The sequence below is a fragment of the Nasonia vitripennis genome (genome assembly GCF_009193385.2).
Source record: "Nasonia vitripennis strain AsymCx chromosome 1 unlocalized genomic scaffold, Nvit_psr_1.1 chr1_random0003, whole genome shotgun sequence".
NCBI classification, from domain to species: Eukaryota; Metazoa; Arthropoda; class Insecta; order Hymenoptera; family Pteromalidae; genus Nasonia; species Nasonia vitripennis.
The window spans coordinates 1,136,848-1,156,280 of NW_022279589.1; the positions used below are offsets into that span (position 1 = coordinate 1,136,848).

General features: G+C 44.4%; 2 protein-coding genes across 4 annotated transcripts in view; one reads left to right on the forward strand and one right to left on the reverse strand.

Moving 5' to 3' along the window:
* Window positions 1-19,433, forward strand: part of LOC107981926 — a 457,580-nt gene that overhangs the window by 190,384 nt on the left and 247,763 nt on the right. The window lies entirely within an intron of this gene.
* The window catches only part of LOC107981322, a 526,190-nt gene that overhangs the window by 106,114 nt on the left and 400,643 nt on the right, over window positions 1-19,433 (reverse strand). For 2 of the 3 annotated variants that reach the window (XM_031930377.2, XM_031930417.2), the window contains one exon: window positions 12,895-13,029. The exons of the other annotated variant lie outside the window; for it this stretch is intronic. In XM_031930377.2, coding sequence (XP_031786237.1) covers window positions 12,895-13,029 — 135 coding nt within the window. The remainder of the gene's footprint in view (window positions 1-12,894; window positions 13,030-19,433) is intronic. 3 annotated transcript variants of the gene reach the window in all.

Below are 19,433 nucleotides of genomic sequence, written 5' to 3' on the forward strand. Positions count from 1 at the left end.
GTGGCCGTAGCCGCCCACGCATAATAGCCACGCAGGGCTCGCCGTCACACCTCTACTCTCATATACACGCGCGCGCCTCGAAGCTCTCGCCTCTAACGTCGCGCATTTCGGCTCGGCGCAACCCGCTCGGGTAGCTACGCGGCCGGCGCGCTCTCTCTCTCCCGCTCTCTCTCTCTCTCTCCCGCACGTATAATCGCGAGCACAGCGCGCGCTCACAGCGGCGTTGTCGGCCGAACCAACGCGGTCGGAGGCGGCGCGAGAGCAGATACGGGTCGAGGCGATAGAACAGACGCGTAAAATGGAGGAAGAGCGAATAGGGCGAAAGCCATGTTTGCGAGCCCCAGTCAAAACGACTGATTCAGTTCGCCCAGCTACTCTAGACCAGCTGAGAGGCAGACCGTCGGAGGAGGAGAGTGGACAAGGAGAGAAGAGTGCGGAAGAGGAGTCGGAGGAGGAGAGTGAGAGGAGAGAGAAAAGTGCGTCGAGAAAGAGACGGAGACAGAGAGGTTTGCTGAGCAATGACAGCGAGCTCGAAGTTAACTCGAGTTGCGAGTCTAACTCAGCGAACCTGACGTCATCCGAACGCCGGAAAAGATCAGCCGACTCGCTCAGGGCTTTGGAGTTTCTGAAGCATTGGGAGCTCCAGTTCTCGGGCGAGAGTGATCACGAGGAGGCGGAGGATTCTTTGATCGACTGTGTGAGTGCAGAGAAGCGTTAGCGGTGCCAGACCGCGAGCTGCTAGCGGTGTTGCCGTGCATTTTCAAGTTGCAGGCAAGCCGCTGGTATCGGGCGAAGAGAAAGAGCCTGCGAACATGGGAGATGTTCTGCCGGGCCTTTCGTCGCCGATACATGGTTCCGTATTGTCGGGAGGATTTGGAGGAAGATCTGCGAAAGCGAACGCAGCACAGAGAAGAGAAGATCGCGGCGTATATCGCGAGTCTTCAGTATCTGGCTTCGCGCTTTCGCCGACCTCCATCCGAACGTGATTTGCTTCGTATCGCATATCAGAACCTCCTTCCGGAATACCGGAGAGCTATTGGCGAAAAGTGCGTCAACAGCTGGGAGGAGTTGGAGAGGTACGGCCGACGCTGGGCGCAACACTTGACGCCTCGTACGCGCCAAGATTTTTCGTTAATCTCGGGATTTAATGTAATCGCCGACGTTTGGGAGAACGTGGGGGAAAGAAGGAGGAAGTAATCACACCATTTATTAACTTGTATTGCACGTATATTTATCCCAGCCCTTCCTTACAACGTGGTGGCCGTAGCCGCCCACACACAATAACCACGAAGGGCTCGCCGTCACACCTCTACTCTCATATACACGCGCGCGCCTCGAGTCTCTCGCCTCTGACGTCGCGCAGTCTGACCCGTCTGCTCTCTCTCTCTCTCTCTCACACACCCGAATTTCGGCTCGGCGCGACCCGCTCGAGTAGCGATACGGCCGGCGCACTCTCTCTCTCTCGCTCTCTCTCTCTCTCCCGCACGTATACTCGCGAGCACAGCGCGCGCTCACGGCAGCGTTGTCGGCCGAACCAACGCGGCCCCCCCTCTCTACTCTCGAGCACGCACACACGTATCTGCGCGCTCACTAACAGCTCGCGCCAGCGGTCCCGGCCTGGCGATGCCTGAACCGACGCCGGCGTAGCTATCTGCTTTCCCCTCCCTTCTCTACTCTCTCCCGCTCTTCTCGATGCTCGCGCGCACCGACTTTGCCTCGCGTTGGCAGCAAGCCCGACCTGCTGCTACCGAGCAGCGAGGATTTCTCGGACGCCCCGATGCTTCTCTCTCTCTCGCTCTCGCACACACACACTCTCCCGCGATCCTTCTACGCTACGCTGTTCTCTTCTTTTCCCGCTCTCGTGCACACTGGCCCGATGCCCCGCGTAGATGACGTCGAGGTGTACGCCCGCACCGTACACCGCTCTCTCGTCTCGCTCACTCTTTCTCGTACACACTCGCGACTTTCTCTCTCTCTTTCTCTCTCTTCTCTCGGCGGCCTAATGGCTCGCACCGAGAGTATCCCGAGCAACCCAAGAATTCTTACCTGGTGTAGGAGAGACGAACACCAGTCTCTCGTCCCCCAGTGGAAGCCTCGCTAGCCCAGGAGGTGCTGGCTTCCCGTACTTTTTCTCTCTCGCTCTTCCTCTATCTCTCTCTCTCTCTGCAGACAGTGGAATAAAGGCCTGGCTCCCGTTCCGGCTTCCTTCCTCTGGCTGAACGGCTGGACGGTCGTCTCCGGGGAGGGATCTCTTCCTCGGGGCGATGGTCCAGGTCGTGGCGCTGCTGCTCTCTCTCTCTCACTCTCACTCTTTTCGTGATTCCCTCTCGCGCGCTCTCGTCACTTCGAAGTATTATCGACAAGGCTCGGAAAGGAACTGCCGAGCCGCTCTGCCGCGCGCGCTCGGCGTCTCGCCGTCGTCCGTCGGGCCCGGCTGATAACGTAGCCCGATTGGCTGCGCGAGGCGCGAGACGTGCTAATTGGCTGCTCGTTTCGCGCCAGCTCGAACCGGCGAGCTCCCCCCTTGGGTACGTCGGCCAGCGAATTCCATGAATTCCCGGGACGTAGCTCGCGTCCGAGAAAACGCGGGCCTCGCTGGAACCGATCGCCTTTTCTTCCTCGCATCGAGTGAGGTTGCCGCGCAAACAACAACGCGCGATTTGCTCGGCTGCGACGTACAACGTCGCATCTAAGCAAACATGCCATAAAGTATTTCCTACGTCCGGCGGTGGTAAGCCATTGCAACTCACGCCTATAAGGGGAGATGTTCTCGTCCCTCCTTACACCGTAGATATAACGGATCCCCGTGTTGACAAGCCTCTGAAGCTTCAGGTCGAGTTCTTGCGTCAGGTCACAGTAAGCCAGTGAACAGTAGTCGATGATGGGAAACAGGAGTGCTTGCACTAAGTGTTGGCGCAGTCTGAAGTTAGTGCTCTTCCGAAAAAAGTAGAGACGATACATTAAAGAGTGAGCACGTTTGCAAATTTGTATGATGTGCTCTTTCCATGATAGTTTGGAATCGAGCACCAACCCCAGATTGCGTACAGATGATTCGTATTCGACCTGGGCTCCCCCTATATTTATATAGGTGTTGGCAGTAGAGGGAAGAGCATTGATATAGTAGGAGGAACCCAGGACGATTGCCTTAGTCTTACTGACATTCAGCCCAGCCCATTATCCTCTCGGCGTTAGCACTCATCCTGACAGAACAGGAGTCGAGCTCCTCAAGGGGGCATTGGCAGTAGATTTGCAAGTCATCCGCGTAGATTAGATGGGATACATCTGAATCAAGGCAGAAGCCAATGTCATTGATGTACAACGCGAACAACAAGGGGCCCAAAACTGACCCCTGTGGGACACCGGTGTTTAGTGATAGGAATGTTGAGAGTTCGTTGTTGTCACCAATGACGGCCTGTTCTCTTCCGGAAAGGTAAGATGCAAGCCAGCAGATGACCTGCTTGGAGAAGCCGAAAGAGGATATCTTTCCGAGCAGCCTGACGTGACACACTGTATCAAACGCCATGCTGAAGTCAAATAGAAGTAGCAGAGTGACTTTCTTCCTGTCCATCCCAAGTCTGACATCATCAGTCAGCTTAATCAAGCCAGACTGCGTGCTGTGGCCAGTGCGAAAACCAGTTTGGAAGTTGTCAAGGTAAAGCCTTGTTTCAAGATATTCAGAAATTTGTTTGTGCACCAGGCACTCCAGCGCCTTGGACAGGAAACAGAGTAGAGAGATCGGACGGTAGTCAGTTACAGCTGTTGAAGAGTTGACTTTATTTAGTGCTCTTACGAGCGATGATTTCCAGGCGGAGGGGAAGCGTGCCTCGCTCAGAGACAGGTTGAAAATTTGACAGAGTAAGGGAGCGAGTATTGGCAGTGCTTTAGAAACTACAACCTGTGAGATGCCATCACTTCCTCTGGACTGGGTATTAAAGTGTGTTACTGCAGCCGACACGTCCGATTCTGTGATTTCCCTGAAGATGAAGTGTCATTTGAGATGGAGCTAAAGTGTTCGTTGAGAGCATCCAGAGAGAACCGAGCAGGTGAAGGAGTTTTAGAAGTAGTAATACCAAGATTCCCAAGCTCTCTCCAGATCTCTGCAACGTCGGTCAAGGAGGACAGGCGTGAATAGTAGTAATTCAACCTGGCCTCCTCAATCCGTTTATGAGCGTCGTCCCGCGCGATTCTATAAAAGTATAGGTCCCACGGGTGACGTTTACGTCCAGGTGTCACGGTCTTTACTGGGGCGAGATGATTTATGGCGTTCGAGATGTTGGTGTTAAGAGTGGTGATGCATTCGTCAAGTGATGGAAGTCCCTTAGCTTCTCAGCACAGATTCCTTTGTAGTTTCTGTAAGAGTATGTAGTAGGTACGTGGCGTGGAATCTGTACGTCGAGTGTGGCCGTAATCAGGTCATGTCCGTTGATGAAAGGAGTGTCAGTCTTCCAGTGTGAGAGCAGGCGATCCTGCTCATCAATCAAGCATAGGTCAAGCCAGGTGTCAGAGTCCTGTCTGTGATGGGTTGCACCATATGGTACAGAAATAAGGGAGTTCTCATCAATGAAAGCCCTGATGAAATTTGCGTCTTCAAATGAGGAAAGCTGATCAGCATTGAAATCTTCCATGATGACCTTCGTGGAGTAGTTGTGCATATGCATTGTTAGTTGTTCGATGAAGTTAGATCCCTTAAAGGGTGAGTGAGGAGGGCGATACACAACTCCCACGAAGATGGGCGATATTCCCTTAGATGTGATTTCACAAAAAAGATACTCTGGCTTACCCGGCTTGCCCGACCATTCGCTGTCAGATGACGAGATAACGCTAGCAGTCAGTGAATGATGAATGTAGAGGGCCACACCTCCACCGTTCCTGTTTCTGTCCCGTCTGTACAAAGTGTAATCATCCAGTGAAGGGATGGATAGTATCTTGTCACTCAGCCAGGTCTCAGTTACAGCCACTACGTGAAAGGGGGGACGAGTGGACAAGAAGAACCTGATCATCTCAATGTGACCCGTAAGGGAGGTCGCATTGAAATGACAGACCCTAAGACCCTCAGACAGAGACACCTTGGAGGCAGATGTCGATGAGATGAATGATTTAGATGGTGGTTTTGGCGGGATAATAGGTGTGTGTCTTAGTGTTTGATGTCCATGCTGGCTGTTGGTGGCGTTCGGGCCAAAAAATCCTCAAGATCAGCTTCGGTGGAGATGATAGTGGCCCGCTAACTGTCCTCACCAGAACGGATGTAAATCCTCCCATCCCTCACGAAGGAACGGCAACCTTTTCCCCTCTTCGCCTCAAGCCTGGTCTTGATGCGCAACTTATGGATTTCTGGAGGAAGCAGCTCGTTAATGTTGACAAGTCCCTGGTGATCTGGGTAGAGAGCTTTCGCTTCCTCCAGTAGTGCATCATCGAGTTCGCTGGTATGAAGTTTACGCTTCCTGGCTTTGGCCACTATGATGGAGCGGGCCAGCGCACTGGAGGAGAGAGTGATAGCTAGGGGTGGAAATCTGTTGTCACCTTGGGCGTTGATGGTGTTAGCGTCGAGTCTCCCCATGGTTCTGACGGTTGCAACATCCCGCCTTAGGACCGTGGGGTCCAGTGCAGGGTGTAGGCTAGGCCGGAGATCACCACCACATTATTCGCAGAGCGCTCCTGCTTCCTCTTAACCTCAGCCAGTTCACTGCGGAGGTTGTTGATCTCCTCGGAGGCAGGAGCACTGCTGATACTGCGCTTCTCTGCGGGACTCCTTGACGACAGCTCTTGATATTGAGCCTGCAGCTCGGAGATGGAGGACTCGACATTGGTTAGTCGAGTCTTGAGCGCAGGCAAGCCGTCAAGGGCTTTGAGGCGGCTTTCAAGAGGGCCAAGCCTACTCTCGATTCTTGAGACCCTTTCAGACATGGTGTTTTGTGCCTGAAGGGCCTCATTCTGGATCTTCCTAATGTCATCCAGCGCCGCGAATATGTCCTTAAGGGACGTTTCGATGAACGAAACCTGTGTTCTTGCAGGCGACTGGGTTCTGGAGCCCGCAAGAGAAGGAGGTGCCGAGTTGTTCTTTTTGTGCGCGCCGGTTCCAGGCGTGCCATTGGCTGACCTATTTGCTGCTACTGCCGCTGCTGCTGTTTGAGCTCTCGTCTGCGTGGTTTTTGGTGTGACGGTGGCATATTCCTCCGCACAGACTGCGCAAGCGAGCGTTGCAGTATCACTAACCATTATAGACCTGATGTTGACACAAATGGAGTGGAACTGCTGATTACACAGCTCGCAGATCTTCATTTTCCCTTTGGCAGCTTTATTACATTGAGCACACGTGAGGAGCGACTCGGCATTCTTCACACCAATTCCACTCATTTTTGATGTTATTATTAAGTCTCCGTCGACAACTTACTGGCAGTCGATAATGTAGAGCGTGTTGTAAAGTAGTAGCAGGTTGTAGGTTATCGACTGATAATATCGACTGATAGGTAAGCTAGAGACTTAATACTCTCGAAAGCCAGATGGGGTGCTAATCGAGAGAGGTAAGAATTGACCGACCTGTGATTGATGATGTTGCTCGTGGTGTTCCGTGTACCCGACAGGTGGCTCCACGGGGATCGCTTTGAGGAGAAATAGACACCGTGCAGCAAGGAGAAAAGCCGTGCGAGTTTGCAGGTTAGGTTACAGCAGGTGATGTTGGAGCAAGAAATTAGCGTTGAAAGAAGTTGCAGCCTCCAGTGATTATTATCTCACGATGAAGGTTGCAGAAAGGCGCATGCAACAAACTACAAAACAATAGGCCCGAAGGCAGCGTACGGCAGTAATAGATCTTAGAAAAGTAAGCAGAGCAAAGCAGACTGTTGTACTCACGTGAGAGAGAGAGAGAGAGAGAGAGAGAGAGAGAGAGAGAGAGAGAGAGAGAGAGAGAGTCAGCCGTCAGCGGACTGGACCTGGGCCTGTGGCCCGCCGTCTGCTGCACGAGCGTGGCTCGTGTTTGAGCGTCCCAGCGTAAGCCCTGCGTGGCTAAACTGTGCGCGGGAGGTACTACAGCCACCGTGTTGTAGGGAACGGCTGGGCGAAATACATGTGCAATAAAACTTAACCATTGTGTGTGATCATTTTCCCCTCTCCCTAGCATTCTCCCAAACGTGATGATCGCGGTCAAATCCTACGTTTAGAAAAATCCTAGTGGATGCGAGGCTCTAGGTGTTGCGCACCTGTGTTGGGAGGCACAGCGTCGCACAAATACGTAAGTGGAACTGTCATTTTGAGGGAAGAGACGTATACTCTTTCCTAGAACGTGTCCGGGAACTACAGGCATCATACGTATTCACCAGTGTACAGTTGCTGTAAGGTGCACCGGAGCTGCTGCGTGGGGAAGCCCTGCAATGGCGACGCAACTACGCCAGCGACTGTCAAACCTGGAAGGAACTCGAAAGCAGGCTGAGAAATTTTTATTTATCGAGCGGTGAGCGGCGGAATCTAACCAGACAGGTCGCCGAACGAATTCAGAAACCGAACGAGAATATAAGGGCTTACTGCAACGCATTGACCACCCTGATGAGAAGAAGGGGAGGATATACGGTGATAGAGCAACTCGATAATATATATTACAATATGAAACCCGAGTTACAATTACGGGTGCGTCGGGAGGAGATAACGGACGTACCTCAGCTCATACAACGCATAGAAGAATACGAAGATATCGTCGCCAAACTCCACGAGCAAGAACGAAAAACCGCCATCAATAGCGCCTCCACGAGTAAAAACACCACGAGTAAAAGCACCATCGATTATTACAACCGAGCCGAATGCTGTTGGCGGTGCAAACAACGCGGCCGGAAGTTCTGCTCCGTATGTGGAAAGGTCGGTGTTCTCACAGGAGATTGCCACGGGTTCCCGGATCGTTCGGGAAAAGCACCAAGGGGCGGCTCAGCAATAGAGGGAGACCGCACCAAGACTGTCGATACCTCGTAAACGTACAAATCAACCATGAAACCGTGCGGGCATTAGTCGACCCAGGAGTCGTGAGTTCGTTTGTGACACCAGAAACCGCCATGATAGGACGAAACAATGGTTGGCAGCATGGGAAGCAAGAGACAATCGCCACGCTGGCCGACGGCTCAACCACCGAACTGACAGATTACGTGGAAGGTAAAACGACGACCCTCGGCGCCACCTTCAGGAGCAAGTTTATTGTCATGGAAGGGCTACTTCATGAAATGCTATTGGGGATGGATGCGTTACGCAAACTGAACATCCGTGTAATCATAGCCGGAAAGGAATTACAACCCAACCGGTACAATACCTCGGTACTCTCTATCAGCAGCGTCGGCATTCAGGAAATCTCGCAAGATCAACAGGCACGAGTGGACGAACTCATCCAATATGAGAAAGAACTCTTCGGAAGTATCCAGGGCCCCACACTGCTCATCGAATACACCATAAAGGTAACCGAATCAAATCCAATCAAACAACGCTACTGGCCACGCAACCCCGCCATGCAACAGATAATCGACGAGGCGGTCGAGGAGATGTTACAAGAAGACGTGATTGAGCCATCCGACAGCGCTTGGAGCTCTAATATAGTTCTTGCCAAGAAAAAGGATGGAAAGAGGCGCTTTTGCATCAACTTCCAGGGCATCAACAAAATCAGCATCAAAGATGCGCAACCGCTACCGCAAGTTCACGCGATGCTAAACAAACTCCGGGGGGCGAAGTACCTAACCACGATCGACCTGAAAAATGGATACTGGCAAATCCCGCTGTCAGAAGAAAGCAAGAAGTACACCGCTTTCACTGTCCCCGGAAGAGGTCTAATGCAATTCAAGGTGCTTCCATTCGGTTTACACTCGGCACTAGCAGCATTCATGCGGCTAATGAACGCAGTTATCACACCAGATTTAGAACCAAATGTGTTCTGTTACCTCGACGACATAGTCATTGTTACAGAGTACTGAACAGCACTTACAGCTGATTAGCGAAACTCTCCGCCGATTACGAGATGCCAAGCTGAAGCCAAATTGGGAGAAAAGTCACTTTTGCAGAAAACGGGTGAAGTACCTAGGTCATGTCGTCGATGAGGAAGGACTACACACAGACCCAGAGAAGGTGAGGGTAATCACCGATCTTCAACCACCAACGAACCTCAAAGAATTACTCCGGTTTTCAGGGTTAATATCATGGTACAGAAGGTTTATTCCGCAGGTAGCAAAGAAAACGGCCCCCCTCAACAACGAGAAGGATGGACAACCAGCTAGTAAGAAGCGCCCTCGTGAGAGCAACACCGATGTCAATGGAGATATCGGTATACGGTCAAGAGTTTATCGCCGTCATCGACACCGGAGCCCGGATTTCCACCCTAAGCTCAGAAGCCGCGGAGTATTGTTTAGAGCATGAAGCATTAACAGCAGAATCAACAGTCGAGCTCCGTTTCGCCAGCCATTCCAGCAGCAGCATCCGAAAGACTCTACTAGTACAAACACAGATTAAGGGACTCTTGCTGACGAGTCCTTGGGCAGAAGTAGAGGAACAACAGCCACATTGGATTATAGGCATGAATATCCTAGGACCCGTACATGCACGAATCCTTCTGAGCCCGGTCAACCGAGAAAAAAAGAACCAGAGGCGAAAATTCAACAGGCAACAGGCACAACGATTACGATGGCGCAACACCGATTAAGGACTTGGAAGTAGCTCCGAAGAAGAGGAAGGTAGAAATTTAGTTCATATAATCAAATTAAAATATTGTATTTTAGTTATAAGTTAGATTAAAGCGACAATAAGCGATTAGGTAGAATTTAAGTCAGGGTAAACCAGTAGTTTGCAACTAATCAAGCTAGTATTGTAGACTTAGCCGAAAATATCACGAGGATATAGAAACTAGGCTAGTTCGACGTCTATGCGCAGGGACATTGGGTCTGCAAACACAACCGCTGCAGAAAGCCCGAAACCACCGTGCCGAGCGCGATCAAAACAAATCGCCGAAGAAGCGTGAAATTTTCCCGGCAGAAGTAAATACACAACAATACGAAGGAATTGTCGCGCGCGGAGAAAATGTAAATATGCGAAATTTCGAGAATGCCTCACAAACGCACACATGTACACGTAGCTAGATTATAAATAGAGACCAAAAAGGGCGCAGCGGCAGTACAATGGGAACCCCAGAAGGGCCCTGTTTATTGTAAATTAACGTCGGGCGTGCAGAAGGTACGGCTCGGCCGACTCAGATCATGCACGTGTTTTTACACGAGCCCGCGGAGGCGGCGTAGGTCGGGTCGTATCGAAAAATGCCGCCTGGTGATCTTGCGATTCGTAGGACAGGGCCTTTGCACGCTCGTGCACAGCTATCAGCTTGGCGAATGGTTTCGCCACGCATCCAAAGCCTCCTATTGTGCAGCCTTTTGATCTTCTTTTCCTCTAAAAGATGCCGGCATTTACGGCTGCTTGCCGAAATTCATCATCGCGAGCGAAGCCCCCGTAGATTCATGCTCTGCGGTGTTGAGGGAAAACGCTATCTCGTTGAGGTATTCGTCCCATGCTTGATGATTATCTTGAGTAAACGTGGAAATTTCTTTCTTGACAGTGCAGTTATTTGCTCGACTGGATTCACCTGCGGGTGATATGGCGGCGAGTACGTGTGGTGAATTCCTTGCTCTGCCAAGTACTCGTTTATTGTCTTGTTTTTAAATTTGGTACCATTATCCGAGTAAAAAACGGGTGCGGGAAGTATTGCTTTGCCGTTGGCTTTGCAAAGTAGCACGCACTGTATCCATCAAGTAAACAAACCCTAAAAGATAAGTGCGTACTCGTAGCCTTTAGCAGACTTCGAGAAGACGCCCATGATATCTCCGGCTACCGATTGCCAAGGCCTTTACACCACACGTTTTCCCATGAAACCTGGTGGCGCGCGCTGTTCTACTCTGCTCAGCTGACAGAGATTGCATAGCCACCTTAGGCTGCTGTGATCTGTCATGAATTTAAATTTATAACTTTCGATGTACTAGTGAAACTAACGTATAGCGAAAAGCACGGCCAAGCATTCTCGTTCGCTGACCGTGTAATTCCTCTCTGTGAGGGTGAGTACTCTGCTGGCGAATTGAGTACTCAATCTTGACTATCTATGCACTGCGTCAAAACAACGCTGTATCACTTGCAACGGTTTGTATGACAAACTGCTGATCGAAGCACGATCAGTGCAGTACTGGAGCCGAGGCGATGAGAGTTTTTATCATCTGGAATACTGATTGCTGTTCATCGCCCTAAATGAACGGCTGATCTTTCTTTGTCAACTGAGTCAAAGGCTCGGCCAACGTTGCGTAAATTGTCGGTAATTGTCTATACCACTTTGCAGCTGCGGCGCCAGGCTGTTTGCATTTCATCGGTGAGACGTACGCAAATGATGCTAGTAGACTTTGCTCCAGTAGTGGTGACACGCGGTACTCTTGCCCGCTTGCCAGTACGGTTTCGGTTTCTTTGGAAACTGTCCCAGTCGTGGCAGTTCATACGAGGGGTCAACCTTTGCAGTTCTGGCATCAGATTTTTATGTAAGAGGTCTAGTTGTGTTTATAAAATACATCATTGCTTATTAAAATTACTATGAGATTCTATATTAATTTCTTATTCTAAAACAGTAAAATTTGTGTCATCAAAAAAAAAGCGCGCTCTTCTGTTTACCTTATGGGTGGCGTGGAAATAATAAAACTTTTAACATAATGAATAATATTTTTTACTAAAATTACCAAACTTTTGAAATATTCATGATAATTTACGTATTATATTTGCAAAATATACATATAAGGCAAAAATACTTCGTGTTATCGTAAACACAACTTTAACATTAAGATCTCATACAGCACCTAATCTTTTGGAAATATTGTCTAAAGGTTGCATCAGCAGATTCATCAGATTAAATAATATTGCTGGCAGATTATTAAATATTCTGCATACTGTTCAGCAATATTTCTGTGAAAGGTAATGTCCGTTTTTGGATTGCGTTTCCAAAAAGCAATAACAATATTGCAGCAATATTGCTCAAAGATTATTTGCAATATTGTGTCGATATTGTAAAATACAGGTGAAAAAACGTTGAATTAAAAAAATTATATAAGCGTTTGCTCATACCCGTGTCGGATCCCATATAAGCACCCAATCTTTCGGCAATATTTTCTCAAGGTTGCATTTGTAGATTCGCTAGATTCGAAAATATTGTGCGAAGGTTAAATAAACTAAAAGAAATTTTCCTGCAATATTTCTGTAAGACAACATGTCCGTTTTTGGATTGCATTTTCAAAAGACAATAAGCATATTGTTCCAATATTGCTCAAATATTATTTGTAATATTGTGTCAATACTGTAAAATATAGGTGAAAAACACTATAGTTAAAAAAATTAAATAAGCTTTTTTAGGGGCTCCCCATACTTCCCAATACTTTCCAAAATGAGCATGGGGATGCTCATGAACAAGGAACAGTTCAAGGAACCCTTGAAATATCTTATTTATTTATTTATTTATTTGAATTTAATGTTTTTCGCCTATGTTTTACACTATTGCAAATAATCTTTGAGCAATATTGTCACAATATGCTTATTGTCTTTTGGAAATGCAATCCAAAAACGGACATGATGCCTTACAGCAATATTACAGAAAAATTTTCCGAAAGTTATATAACCCTGCTACAATATTTTCGAATCTGACAAATCTACAAATGCAACCTTGAGGAAATATTGCCGAATGATTGGGTGCTATATGGGATGGTACCATCCGGATTTAATAATCAGACTGCAATATTTTTGAATGTGACAAATCTGTCAATGCAATCTTCAGACAATATTGCCAAAAGATTGGGTGCTATATAGGATTACTATAAGACTATAAAAAATACAACATATAAGTAACATAAATATCAACATTACCATAGAGAATTAATCGCATTCACATATATCTTTATTGCATCTGTTACAAAAAAAAGTTTATCTTTTTTATTTAACATCGGCATCTTTTTTTTCAGCACCAATTGATATTCCTCGCTTTTTAAATCATTGTCTTCCCTATTTAAATCAGAAGAAAATATTTTCAGTTAAGTTAGAAACACTTATATTGTTTATTGTTTATATAATAAATTAGAATAATTTCTATTAAATTAAATCGAGGTGCGCGATAGCATTACACTGGCAAGTAAAAGTATACGTATGACGAGGGCGCAGATCAAGGTCTTATATACTTTGAAATTGTGTTGCCCAACCTTAACGAAAATTTTACAATTACATTTATATCATTATTGTTGTACCTGTATCCATTATGTCGCCATCTACCTAAAAGCTACCCACATAGCACCCGATCTTTTGGCAATATTTTCTGAAGGTTGCATCGGCAGATTTATCCGATTCAAAAATATTGCAGGCAGATTATTAAATATTCTGGATACTGTCCAGCAATATTGCTATAAAGGGTAATGTCCGTTTTCGGATCGCATTTCAAAAGAACAATAACAATATCGGTGCTATATTGCTCAAAGATTATTTGCAATATTGCGTCAATATTGTAAAATAAAGGTAAAAAAACATTAAATGAAAAAAATTATATAAGCGTTTTCACGGGTTTTCATGCCCGTTTTGGGAGGTACCATCCGGACGATACCTTCTGAAACGGGAATGAGAACCCGTTAAAACGCGTATATAATTTTTTTGATTAATGTTTTTTACCTTTATTTTACAATATTGACACAATATTGCAAATAATCTCCATACAATGGTGTCGTAATATACATATTGTTTTCTGAAAATGCAATCTAAAAACGGACATTACTACTTATAGCAATATTGCTGGACAATATCCAGAAGATTATATAATCTTCCCACTATATTTCCAAATCTGCTAAACCTGCTGATGCAACCTTTAGGCAATATTGCCGAAAGATTGGGCGCTATATGGGTAATCACTTAATCTTTCTGAAGGAATTGTACATTACAAAACTAGGGGCAAAAATTGTTGCGTACTATGTGTACTGTGCCTTTGATGATTAGTGCATTAATATTGCTCTTTTTAGCCAGCCTCAAAAAAACAGAGTCGTCCAGTACATACATTTTTGTAACGCATGCACGATCTGCGTTCTTTTGACTAGGGGTGTGCGAGTCAAACTTGAACTTTTTTTGTTTTAATTGCAAAATAAATCTGAGATGTTAAAAATCTACTTCAATACCACGATTGTCGAGTTTTTACACATATCTAACAAATACTATGGTTTTTCCTTGTTTCGTAACAATGATATATTACTTAAACTTATTAATTGCTTCGAGTACTTTTTTGAGTTTTTTTTTCGATCTTTTGCCTAAAAAATAACTCGATTGGTTATTTGGACTTATTTTTCAGCCTATCAAAATTTTTTTGCTTTTGTAATCTATAGAATATGTTAAATCCGTATGTTAACTTAAAATCAAAACATATATATGTTTAGATTTTTTATAATATAAATATATGTTACTTATAATATATATTATTATGTCTTTGGTTTAATTATTTGCACCATAATGTCGTAACTAAATGTAAAACTCGACTTTTGATTCGCACACCTCTAGTTTTGACCCAAAAAGCGAGTTGAAAGTGGCCTTCTTTGGCCAACTAGAAAAATGCGAAAAATAGTATATTGTCTATTAACACTGAAAGAAATGTAAGGCCAGCTTGACCGGAAACTCTGGCAGTTTTAGCCTGGGCGGCCGAACAAATCGTTTTACTTGAAGTCTGCCTTAGTTAGTACGATAGTTTAAGCATGTTTTTTACTGTTTTTTACCTTTATTTTACAATATTGACACAATATTGCAAATAATCTCCATACAATTGTGTCGTAATATACATATTGTCTTTTGGAAATGCAATCCAAAAACGGACATGATGCCTTACAGCAATATTGCAGAAAAATTTTCCGAAAGTTATATAACCCGGGTACAATATTTTCGAATCTGACGAATCTGCAAATGCAACCTTCAGACAACATTGCCGAAAGATTAAGTGCTATATGGGCATTTTTGGATTGCGATTCAAAAAATCAATAACAATATTGCAGCAATATTGCTCAAAGATTATTTGCAATATTGTGTCAATATTGTGAAATAAAGGTTAAAAAACATTAAATTAAAAAAATTATATAAGCATTTCTATGGGTTCTGATGCCTGTTTCGGGAGGTATAATCCGGATAGTATCATGCGATTCAAGCATTCTTTGTTCCCGGCCGTGGAGCGTACGCGATTTTACATGCCCCAGTGGTCAGAAAGTATCAGCGCAGCTGGCATGTGAGTAGTTTTTACCCAAATTTAACATTATTACCCATAGATTCACAGAGGATATTTTGTTTTCCATCAAAATGCAATTCTAATGAAATTTTTATTAACTAGACACTATTAAGCGATTTCTGAGAATTCAAATAATTCTATAGGGGCACTGTTGACACCTAAGCTAAAAATACAGAAACAGCCTTTTTTTCTAATGTATTTTCATAGAAAAAATCGGCAGTAACATTGGCAGACCCCCCTCCCCCCGCGCAGCGTTTTTTAAAACTTGGCTGGAATTATCCATAAATGTAGGATATTCCTCATTGACCCGTGAAGAAATTTGTTAAATCCCAGCCAAAATCCATGTGCTGGTCCAGTATGCGCCCGAATAAACAGAGAAAATCGCTGCCAATTCTTTGGCACCTAGCTTTCTTAAACTAAATTTATAGCTCCAATAGATAAAATATTGTTTAAATAAACAGTATATTAATGCTTTTTTAAAACATTTTTAATCTTAATCATTTTACTAAAGGAGCAATTTTCTTAGCAAAATACTATGGTAATAAAAAAAATCTGATCAAAATCATTAATATAGGGAAAGGGCGACACGAGATCACGTGTTATCGTGCCAGGTAAGTACTCGCGCTATTTTGGATCGCGTTTTTTCACTCTCGTTGATTTCGCCGCAGCTGCATGGCACAGCGCGACTGTATAGCCCTCTGTCTCTCTCTACTTTGTTTGCTGAATTAGCTACATCAGCACTGCAGCTCCTATAATCGAAAATTACAATTATTATAACGATAACAATTTTAAGTATAATATAATAATGATTAACCTAAACCTAAACTTAAACCTAATCTTGTGCTCTTGATATTATTGGTCTTGGATCTTCGCTGGCTAGCGTTGAGCCTCCAATAGTTTACTCAGGAACGTCCGAGGATTTTGATGACTCTCACGTTGATCTTTTTAGTTTGCAAACTCTGTACTTGTAGGCGATCCTCTGCACACATTTGTCGTTTGCCTAATTAATATGGCAAACGACGAATAGCAGCAAATTAGTCTTAAGGTGTTCCATTCCTTTATACCAGCAATTCTCCTTACAACCCGTGCAACTTGCGAACGACGGGGGCTGTGGTATTGATGAATGATGGGTGGTTGTTATTTTAAGTCTCTTTAAGGGGACACAACACTTTTAAATCCTGAAAAAAAGAATTATGAGTAAAAATAACAAAATTAAAGTCAATCATTTAAAATTTTTTTTTAGTGATATTTTTAGTATGAATACCTTTAACTTTACCATGCTAAAACCTTAATCATCCCTGCTGACCCATTGTGGCACTAGGTGCAATGTTTTGTGAATTGTTTCAGTGTCCTTAGGATTCCAAGTATACCCAAAAAGGTGGCATAGTAAGCACAAAAAAAAAAAAAATTTTCAGTATTTTCATCGCCAAACCATTTCTAAGCATTCAAATCGAAATCTCTGCATTTATACCTAAACTACAGGCGTACAAAGTATCCTCCTGGAATTTGAGCCCAATAGAACCATTTGTACACTTGGAATCCCTTAAGGATACTTTTGCTCTTGAGTTTTGGGCCTCCTCCTTCTGTTTCTTTCGCTGTTCTCGTTTTCTTATTCTGTCTCTTTCTTTTCTTTTTCTTTTTCTTCCTCCGTTTCTATGTTTTTGCGTGGTTTCTTATTTTTCGATTTTTGTTTCTTGTCCATTAATTTTGTTAACGATATCTTTTTAAGAGTTGTCGCGTTTATTTGTTTATAATCTATGCCCCTGATTGCTGGACTTTTCTAGAACCAGGTTATCTAGAATAATAGAATGTCTGCTATTATAAACAAACGATGTTGGTTGTTTACAAGGACAAACTGGTTCTCGATTTTAGGCCTTTCCTTCTCAGGCTCTTCTTCTAGGCGCGTAAGTTGTAATCAACAATTTTTTGCTTTTTTTCTATTATTTTCGAAATATTTTGTAATTCCAATTTTCATATTTGATTTTTGTGTAAATGTTGTTTTTTCTGGACTGTTTGTCTCTCGCTCCTCATCCCCATCCTCGAACGTACATGTTGGTATGGGTACACTTGGATTCGTTGGACATGGCGTACTCAGCGAACTCGCATTTTTATCCCACTCTGCTGTCTCTACTTGCGACACAGACATACGCAAAAGCACGTATCCAGCCTGTATTTGCATCATTCCTCTCTCTTGCAGTTCTGCTGTCGACACTGTATGTGCGCGCGGACTTGGCGGACTCGACGCTTTGTCCCTCTCCGATGCCCACGCCTTTGCGCGCGGACTCAGCGGTATATCCCACTTTCACATATGCGGCGTGACGTCAGAGCAGGCAATCGCTTTGGCGGACTCGGTAGCGTTTATCCGCCGCTCCTTTGTCGCTGCAGCACTATCATATTTTTGTGTTTTTGCGGACTTAATCACACTGTCTCGCAATAGCACATTCGCGGTAAAGTCTCTTGTGGTCTTGATTATGGGCTTAGAATTTAAATTGGTGTTCGATAAGTTTATCGGCTTACTCTTTTCTACGGTGGTCGTCGCTAGAACTTTCGCACTGTCTTATGATTTAAATTCTCTTGGGCCTGCTCGACTAAGGATCGCGCCCTTTCTAAATTATCTAAAGCCCTTAGCAGAACATCTTAAGCGATTTTTACTGCTTCCATGTCGATGTAACTTGCGTTGCTCGTCATTGAATGCACACTGACTGTTTTATTTACGAAGAAGAAAAAGTCGCGATGGAATTTGACCGAGTGCATCATTTTTGCCGAGGACTGCATTTTGGAGTTCTTTGCATCTTCGTAGCTTCGCGGTGTGCTGTCGGTATCTTAGTGGTGAACTTTTCCTTCTAATTTCAATGAATCGGGTAGATGGCAGCACGTCATAGATGCTTTACTTGTTATTCTATATATCTTCCTACACAGAAAAAAATGGTCGTAGGGAAATACCAGCCTGTGGAGCTCCTTGCTACGCGTCCTGTGGTAGTGGGGGCCTCACACGCCTGGTCATGTGGCATAACCACGCGTGGTCATGTAGGATGTTACCCGCGCTCGCTCTTGTGTGTATTTAAATTTGCTTAAATGCGCACAAGAGCGAGCGCGGGTAGCATCTACGCGTGGTCATGCCACATGACCAGGCGTGCGAGACTCCCACTACCATACGACGCGCAGCAAGGAGCTTCACAAGCTGGTATTTCCCTACGACCATTTTTCTTCTGTGTATATTATATAGTAATTTTGGCTATACTACCCCCCACACGCTCCCCACTTGGCTCCCTTACAAAATAACGTAAAAATCGTTCATTCTTATGTTATTTTTCAAAATTTGCATGCCCCACACAGAAATAACACGAATTAGGTATGACTAACTTACTCAAAATGTACTGTTTTTGTATTTATTTCATATATTATCACCTTGAATATTTTCTGAAAGTAAAATCCATGCAAAAAACTGTCTTAGCTGAATTGGTAACATAACAGTGCTTGCTTCTTCGAAAATATCCATAATTTGAGAATCATGTTCTAATCAACCCATCACAATAGCATTGTCTTTATATGTACTGTAATTTATGTCTTTCCTAATCTTTAGGTGAAACTACATATTATCTACTAATTGTAATATTTTTCTTTACATTTTTTTCTCGTTTGCCATATTTTTTTTGTTTTATCGAATATATAATGTTCTGGAATATTTACGTACTTTAAAGATTTTGCAAAATCATCAATTTTATTTAATTCAAACCAAGCTGTTAATGTCGTTTGCCAACTGTTATTGCACTTTTAATTTAACTCATTTTAAATATCTTATAATTTTTGTGTTTTTCATGTACAGGCATATTTTCAACTTTATTATGACTTCTTATGCAAATCAGAAATTTTTGAAATCGCCAAACTGCTTCCATTGGATGGATATCTACCATCAACATAAATTGTGATTTCGTTAAGTTTTTCTTAATTACAATCATTATTTTGACTATTTTGAATTTTGACAAATGCTCTGTCACTACCTTTGTGAATATACTTATAGATATATTTTATACTCTAAAATGATGCACAAAATTCAATATTTATATGGCATTTGTATTTCATTAACAAAAATTTATCATATCGTACAACCATTGAATTATCAACTGGAATTTCTTCCTTATTTTCAGTTCTATGAATATGATTT